The following is an 8950-nucleotide window of genomic DNA, read 5'->3' as shown; positions in this document are numbered from 1 at the left end:
TTCTCTCAATCTTACCTCTTCTCCCTCTTTGAATGTGACTGGATTATCCCAGTCTAGCTTGGTCAACAACATGGACCAATTGGAGAGCAAGGGTGAGTCAAACCTAGACCATTTCTGCACGCATCTCCCTAGCTTTTTGTTGTTCTCGAGATGTAGAACTTCATGCAAAAAAATCTTGTTGTTCCAGGTTAACAAAGAGTGTAGCCCAGCAATTTCATAAGGGGCCACACAACTATGTTGCGGACCAAAGGAAAGTGGAAGTGATCAAAGTTCGAGTTTATTTTCAGAGTACAACTTACTTTGAAACACACCTCTTGACTAACTCATCTGTATTTAATCATTTGTACCATAACTGAGATTTATTTTTCCTGAGAGCTGATTGATTCTGACTCTTGGTCTTGCACTTGGATGTATGACAAAATGGTGGCACTTCTGGAGCTGCTGTTGCAGTGGTTCTGCTGCAGCTACAGGAGACCCAGGAGAGTGGAGAATGGAGAAAGGGTTCTATTGTCCAGTACAATTACTGACAGCTCTGTACAGGCTTCAAATGGCTTGTTAAAGGAGCCAGCTGTCTTTTTAAAAAAAAAAATCCTGCAGGCACAAGGTCTGTGCCAAAGATGATGGCGACTGTGCTGGACAGCACACAAGAGGTTGCAGACTCCCGGGAAGCAGTGGACCAGGGCCAAGCACCAGCAACAGGGAAAACATCACCTGTTGAGAAGGAGAAGCAAAGGATACGACCCTACAGGACGGTGACCATGGTAGCGGGCCGGCAGGGGGCTCAGGGCCTGAAGGACTCGCACAGTCAAAGGACTCACACTGGCTGCAGGATTCTGGAACTGGCTCATGGGAACCTGGTATCGGAACTGGTGTTTGAGAGGGCAAGAAGGGTTCCTGAAGGACCTTGGGCACTAAAGGCTTCATTGTCATATCCGAAGTTACCGATGGTTTGAAGTTGAGTCTGTGAGGCTGCAGAGGTTGTGGGAGCACTGAAAGTGCTCAGTAGCCCCTTTTCCACATCCATGGAGACTCAGTAGCCCCTTTTCGACATACATTCCAGTTAATTGGCTGTACAGTGTCCCGGTTTAGGAAGCCACTGCGCTGTTTCCACAGGGCCACCTTTAACTAGGACAGTGACTGCTTTTCCACTGAACACAACTCATCTACGGGGATCAGACTGGAAATAGGTGACTTTCTACTGTCCTTTTTCCACTGGTTTAATCGGCACATCGGCGTCAGCTAATGCCAGGGATATGAGCATGAGTAGAGGCCATCAATTTCCAGCATGAAATGATGTCATTTGACGCTGGCGTACTGACTGTTTCTTTTTCCACTGGAACTTGTTCTTGTTAATTCTCTATTAATTCCAATGTGCCAGTGAAAAAGGGGCTGATATCTCTGAAGGGACTCTCTTTTGCTTCTCTTTCTCCTATTGCAATGTTCATGGCAACTCTTTATTTTGCCTTACGGCAGATGAAAGTTGAAGTACTGCCTATCATGTATATTACATTTTCAATGCATTATCACATTTTTAAAAATATTTTATTTAAAAATTTTAAACCAAAAATACAATTATCAATTCATAAAGAATTATATTTTAAAAAAAGCAATACATGTGGTATATGTAACCCTAATCTCTCCTTCCCTGCCCATAATCCTCCCCCTTCTCATACTATCCATAATCTTTAAGAAAAGAAAGGAGAAAAGGAGATAATCAAGAATTCATGTACAACTTCAAATCAACAACCGTCAATTTTTAACAAAACTAGATTGATCCATATGGATTAAATCTGGTAAATATTTAGACAATCTATTTGCTAAAACTTTAGCTATAATTTTATAATGGACATTAATGATGAAATTGGTCTATAAGATTCGGTTTTTAATAAATTTCTATCTTTCTTAGGTATAACAGTTATAATTGCACTTGGAAAAAGACTCCAGTAAGGAATGGATTTCCATTTCTTGTTTCAATACTTCCATTAAAGGAGGTATTATCAAATCCTTATATAAAATTCCAATGTAAACCCATCCTTCCCTGGAGATTTACCATTCTTAAGACATTAATAATTTCTTTAATTGTAAACGGGGAAATCTAAATCTTGGCAATTTAATGAAGAAAGATGAGTTTCAGATAAAAAGAAATTATTTATCTTAATTTCATCATTATCAAACTGAGATGTATAGAAATTACAATAAAAGTCTTTAAAAGAATCATTTATATCCTGAGGTTTATGTAATTTTTGTATTTCTTTTAATAACATGGGTAGTCCTTCAAGTCTGTTCCATCTTCAGCTGCCAAGCCAAAACCTTATGCACCCTTTCCCCTCAATTCATAATACTTCTGTCCAGTTTTCTCAATTAATTTCTCTGTTCCATAAGTTTGTATATTGTTATAAAACATTTTCTTATTAATTAAATCTGTCTTTTTCCTTTCAGACAGTGAGCTGAAAGATGGCAGATGGAATTTAATGTAGATAAGTGCGAGGTGCTGCATTTCAGAAAAATAACCAGAATAGGACTTATGCAGTTAAGGGGAGGGCATTGTGGAATGCAGAGGAACAGAGGGATCTTGGGGTTATGGTACAGAGTTCGTTGAAGATGGATTCCCATGTAGACAGGGTGGTTAAGAAGGTATATGGTATCATAGTGTAGAGTATAGGAGCTGGGAAATGATTATGCAACTGTTTAAGGCATTGGTGAGGCCAGGTTTGGAGTATTGTGTTCAGTTCTGGTCTCCAAATTATAAGAAGGATATAGATAAGGTGGAGAGGGTGCAGAGAAGATTTACAAGGATGTTGCCTGGCTTACAAATCTAGAGTACAGAGAAAGATTAAGGAGACTTGGACTTTATTCATTGGAATGTAGATGGTTGAGAGGGGATTTGATAAATGTATTTAAAATTATGAAGGGACTAAATAGACTAGATGTGAGTAGACTCTTCCCCCTTAGGGCAGGGGAGGTTGGAACAAGGGGGTATAAGTTAAGGGTAAGGGTACAAAACTTTAGAAAAAATGTTAGAGGATGCTTCTTCACTCAGAAAGTAGTGGCAGAATGGAATGATCTTCCAGAGGAGATAGTTGCGGTAGGGTCCTTTCTGTCATTTAAGAGAAGGTTGGATGTGTACATGGATATGAGGGGGTTAATATAAGCTAAAAAAATTCTCTTAATTTTATGATTGAGTCCATTCACATTAAAAGAAACAAAATTTAAATTATTTACCATCATATCACAAATTTAAAAATACATAACTCTCACCACTCACCCAGCCCCACAGCAGTTTCCAAAAATAACTAACATCTCCAAAAGAAAAGAAAGAAACCCCTTAATAAAAGAAGGCCCCCCCATAAAAGTACTGATATATATAAACAGTACTATTCCCTTTCTATTATATGGGAAGCAGCTCTCGCCATTAAGTGACACGTGGCTGTGGAACGAAGGCCAAAAGGTCCGCCACCTCCTTCTGGACCAAATATGTAAAAACACATTAATATCATTCTATCAAGTATAAAAAGCTTCTTCACGACCCTTGTTCACTTGACCATCATCAATTTCAATTGATTGTCAACGTTTCAATATCTGACGTCTGTCTTGCAAGCTATCTTGGCTCAATTTCAGCTGCTGAAAGGATTGACTTTGAGTAGAATCTTGTTTATCATTAGGTAATCAATTAGCAAATTCCAAGGCTTCATCCTCAATGATAAAGTAAACATCTAATTAGAATAGAACTTGGCACTTGTCCCAGAGATGTTTCTTTTTATTAGCTCCATGAGCTTGATCCAATTCCAATCCATTTGGAAAATTTTCAGGGCCCATAATTTCAGGAATCCATCTTTGAAAAAATTGTACTGGATTAGGACCTTCAAAATCTTCAGGCAGTCCAACAATTTTAACATTATTTCTACGACTATGGTTCTACAATATATAAATTTTCTGTAAAAGTTCCTTTTGTTGAACTTCCCAAGCCATAAATTTTTTTCCATATTATTTACTGTATCTTTACATTGTTCTACATTAAAATGATAATCTTATATATTTTCTTCAATTTTCTGAACTTTGGCTTTAACTTTATTCACAGTTTTGGCATATTTTGCCATTTCATCTATAATAAAATTCATTTCACCTTTAAGATATTGAAATTGTGTATTATATTTAAATCTTCCAAAAATAAACTGCAAATCCATATGGTTAATCATTATTTTAATTTGATCTAAATTTGTAGAAAATTGAACTGAGGGATCTGCACTTTGGGGTTTAGTCTGAGAAAATTCAAACTTCCCTCCTTCTGTACCTTCTGTAAGTTGAAGCTCCTTGCCATGATATGATGGTCCTGCTCCCTCCAATTCTTCAAATATTTCTGCTCTTCCCTCTTCCTCTTCTTCCTCACTTGACGTTGGGATTGGTCTTGGTTGCTTACGAGCTCTCTGCTTCGCCCTAGTCTGACTTGCAACGCTAGTAGACACAGGCTTACTGGCTCAGTTACTTCATTCAGAGACGTCGATTCCATTGCTCTTGTAAAGTTGTAAGTTGAATAATCCTCTTCTGAACTCCAGCGCCATCTTTGTCAGCTCCTCAGAGAAGCAGCGCTGCAGTAACTTTGATTTTGGCAGTCACAGCTCAGGTCAATCTCGAAGGGAGAGGAGGCAAGTCTACAGGCTCCATCAACAAGGTAGGCCCTGTTTCTTCAATCATACTGACCTCTTTAATAGTTGTTTTCTTTGCAGTTTGAGTCTTTGATTTCTTTGTAGTCACTGTAGTTAAGTTCAAAACAAGTCTCAATTTTTAAAAAAATTTATTTTCGGGTTTTAATTAATTCTGCCGGGAGAAGTGTATTTTCTCATCTCCAACCTATGCCATCACACACCCCGCCATGAATTATTACTTGACGATAAAACAAACTTTCGATGACCTTTGACAAAGAGATTGCTAAACCATTATGAACGTGGAAAATGGAGTTGCCTGCTTTAGTGGATGATCTTAAAAATCAACAAGGATTATAAGATGAGGTCTTCAACCTGTTAATCATTTGAAATCTCTAAATACAATGTCACCACTGCAAAATTATAAATTCCCTTATTTTTGATTGAAACTTTAATTTGTTTACTTCAGTAACTTCATGATGTGTGAATTTAAGTAAGTTACTCAGATGACAGATCTATTTTATTCAACATCATGTTAATACATCAGAACAGAACTCAAGCCATATGCAGTTGTTGGATAGTCAGTCCACAATTATTTAAATCTGAGTTCTCATAATGGTTCTGATTAATTTATGTTCGAAATTGACCAAAGAACTCTGTCTGTGCTTGAAACATTTCTCCTTTAAATTTTTCTTCATTTTTGGATATTCTACTGTTCTCTGTTCTTTTATCTATAGACAACAAGGAGTCAAATTCTACCATCACGTTTACATAGTCAGAGTAAGTAAAATTGGGTATTTCACAGTAATTACCAAATGTCATAATATCCAGGGGCATAGAGTTAGGATCAAAAACTCTGTTCTGGAAAATACCTTGAGATTCAATGTTGATATACCTTTTACAAGGCAACTTTGTTACACTCTTGTTTTGTGATAGCAAGGTACTGGGAAGTTTGGAGAGTTTTGTGAATTCCCATTTGTCAATGTCTGTTTGTTCAATGATATGAGGCAAAAATACAACGTTCTCCTGCTCTTTTTTATTCCAGCTTGTCAACACGGCAGGGTAGTTTGGCCTACGGACACAAGTGTAATTATATTTAAAGAATATATAAATGGAAAGTGTAACCAGTACTAAGGTACCAGCTGCCGAGCAGATAATCATTGATTGAATTATCCAAGCGCTTGGTTCTGTGGATTAAAACACAGATAAAATAATAGTGTGTTGACAGAGTTAAAACGTCACAAGGGTATTTTATGTGAAGAGTAAACATTGTGTGCTCACCTGCCAGCTTCACACACTGCTCTTTGCTCAAGACACCAATGTTTTCATTCAATGAAGCCTGTATTCTAACAGAAATGCAGTAAGTTGTTCCAGGACTGAGATGCTGGATCTCAAAGGTCTTATTTTTTGTAATGTATGTCCCCTTGTGTTCCAATCCAATCTGGTAGTTAGGAAAACAAATCATGAAACTCAAACTAATTACATAAGCTTTGAAAGGAACTGAGAGAAAAAAAAGACAAAAATTTGTACCTGATCCTGTGCTTTGACTGACAAGATTATATTATATTTTATATCAAAATATGTCTCCTCAATTGACAGTATTTTATTTTGCTTTTTTAAGAAGGTGAGGGGAGCAGTCAATTTAACCAAAATGGACTTTTCTAAGCAGATTACTTCAGTTTCTGGAGGCCCGATGAGAGCTGTATCAAAAATAAACATTATTTAAGTTTCTGTCCACAATCTTTATAATGCAGGGCTAGTCAATGTAAACACGACAAACTTTAAAAAATTCCTCTGTTTAAATAACTCTTAATTAATATTTGGCTTTATCAAATAATTATTTTGTCAATATGCAGTTGTTGCCATAATGCAATGCCATTTAGCATGTTATTTAGCAATTTCATATTTAAAGTTTCTAGAATTTCAGCACAGGACACTAAAACAGTTTAAGGGGACCATAAGAGCTGACAGATAGATAATGGTTTCACTAACTACACAACATTTGACACAAGATACATAGCAGAATGCAGATGATGGAATGTGGAGTGACACACAATTTGCTGGAGCCTCTCAGTAAGTCAAATAGTAAAGAAACACATTATTGGACCAAGTTAATAAACTAATGGTTGAAAGTAAGATAATGGTCTGAATTCTCTGCTTTTCCCAATATCTCTCCCCAAAGATTATTACTACTTGCATAAACATTATGTGTCCCATGTTCTGCAACTGATCATGATTTCCAATATCCTTATCTAAAACTGGTTGAATAAAAAATCAATGGCATTGTTAAGATATTTAACAAACATATTTTTATAGAATACACAGTTCCCTTATTAAGCAACCCATGAATTTTAGAATACCACACGACTCATGCTCATTCCACCTACATTATCTTTAATGAATTCTAAATGGCATGTCAAGAAAAATGCTTTACTTAATATTGAGATTAAATATTTAACATTGATATGAAAATAGCAGACAAATGAGAAAGTCTCACTGAAGAGTTCACATTAAGATGAATAATAACATTTTCTATTTCAAATGCACTAGCCAGTTACAACAAAAAAAAATTAGATAGAATTATATGCTAAGTTATATTCACCTTTACCCTTTTGGTTACTTACTGTCAGTCATTGGACAAAATGTCTCACTCTGTGTCCAGTCCGAAAATTGGTTGAATGAAAATGCTCTCACTCTTGCAAAAAATAATTCAGAATATGGATTTGTCTCTTGTGTGAGGTCACAGCAAGTTACTCTGATTCCCCAACATTCTGGTTTGTTTGACCACTGATTTCCATACCTGCAACAACAACAAAAAATCAGCATTGATTATTCCCTTGTAAATCATTCGGAATTATACTGAAAATGATTAAATCCATAATCATTAAAGCCCTTGGTAGTACTTCTACATTTATCAATTTTATTTCAAAAAAAACATACTGTTGATGTTGCACGAAGTACATAGTGCCGTTTTCTGTCCTGTTTCCTGGTTTCCAGTGAAGGACATTGTGAAAATTTTGGGATATGAATTTTACATCCTTTAGTACTCCGAGTTCTGAAATGATACAGATAGTTTTATGATTTGCTGATCATTAGGATTTCCAAATGTCTCTTGCAGATATGTATGGCTATTTATTCTTTGGTAGCATTAACATTTTATCATAATAATTCAGTTTGGACACAGTTTGAGAAAGATATTTAGACCATAATTAGAGACATTGCAGAAACATTATGTATCTATATTCTGCAAAACAGATCACAATTATTATAATTTTCTAGAACTGGTTGAAATAAATATTTTCAAGAGCATTACTAATGTATTTAACAAGAATGTATGACAGAACAACCAGATTCATTATTAGACACTCCCATGATTTACAGAATACCGCATGGTTGATACTAATTCAAATTACTTTATCTTTACTTAATTCTAGTTGGTATGTTAAGAAAAAAATGCTATATTGGATATTGAGATTAAATATTTAACAACTAATATACCAACAACAAATATCCCCTGGTATTTGCTAACCCAAATGATCACTGATGTTATTAATTGAAGTGCAAGTGGCAGAATTGAGAATATTCTGAAAGAGAACAACATAAACTAGGATGAAAGAGGGTTAACAATAATTGTTGCAAAACTACTTTGAGGATAGAACAAAAAATCAAATACATACCAGCATCATCTGTACAAATAATTTTTAAAAATATTATAAAGGATTACTTACCTTCACCCTTAATTATCAGCAAAAATGAAAAGAGCCACCAAAACAAGCACCTTTCTTGTGCTGCCATCTTTAGATTCTGCTTCAGGCACAGTAAGAGCAAAGGAAGTTACCTTTTCCCATCCATGAATAATTGCTTGTTCATGAAATGCCTGAATACTTCCTTTTTCACATTGTTATCAAATACAAAATGGGGAATTGGAGCACAAAGTACTTCTGTCTCTGCTCAGAAACTTGCTGATTTCTCACACCATAATGAGCAAAGATTGTGCAAGCAGAGATGCAGTTTGCAATCCAAGAAAATCAATAATTTGGTCACATAAAGTTTTAGGTAGCAGACTGGGATAAGAAAAGAAATGATCAATAGCTTGGTTAGTAGATAAAGAAATTACAGTTCAAAAATGTGGATGCTACAAATCAGAAATAAATAAAGGAAGTCGTGTAAATTGTCCAGTAAAAACTAGTCAGCAGGCCAGGAAGCTATTTCAGAGAAAGAGAGAGAGAAAAAAATGAACAGGAAAATCTGTGGTTGTTTCGGGTCTAGTGCCAGACACAAATACAGTGCATGCTGAGAAATTCAAGGAC

At 35.8% G+C, this 8950-nt stretch overlaps 1 protein-coding gene across 3 annotated transcripts; it reads right to left on the bottom strand.

The window, feature by feature from the left end:
• Positions 1 to 1621: 1621 nt before the first annotated feature.
• Positions 1622 to 8478, bottom strand: LOC138737725 (interleukin-22 receptor subunit alpha-2-like). 3 transcript variants are annotated; one of them, XM_069888326.1, is made up of 6 exons: positions 8369 to 8478; positions 7581 to 7695; positions 7265 to 7440; positions 6171 to 6340; positions 5922 to 6081; positions 1622 to 3832 (listed from the first exon to the last, which is right to left on the bottom strand). In XM_069888326.1, exons 1-6 carry the CDS (start codon positions 8433 to 8435, stop codon positions 3714 to 3716), a joined length of 807 nt encoding a protein of 268 aa, XP_069744427.1. In that variant the 5' UTR covers positions 8436 to 8478; the 3' UTR covers positions 1622 to 3713. The 3 variants fall into 3 exon arrangements, with proteins under 3 accessions (XP_069744427.1, XP_069744426.1, XP_069744428.1); XM_069888325.1 differs by lacking the exon at positions 1622 to 3832 and adding an exon at positions 4039 to 5827 and having other exon boundaries at positions 8369 to 8474; XM_069888327.1 differs by lacking the exon at positions 1622 to 3832 and adding an exon at positions 5592 to 5712 and having other exon boundaries at positions 8369 to 8475.
• Between the last annotated feature and the right edge of the window lie 472 nt (positions 8479 to 8950).

Source organism: Narcine bancroftii, chromosome 6 (assembly GCF_036971445.1).
Source record: "Narcine bancroftii isolate sNarBan1 chromosome 6, sNarBan1.hap1, whole genome shotgun sequence".
NCBI classification, from domain to species: Eukaryota; Metazoa; Chordata; class Chondrichthyes; order Torpediniformes; family Narcinidae; genus Narcine; species Narcine bancroftii.
Note: the sequence above shows the minus strand (reverse complement) of the source record. Positions and strands in the feature narration are given on the sequence as shown.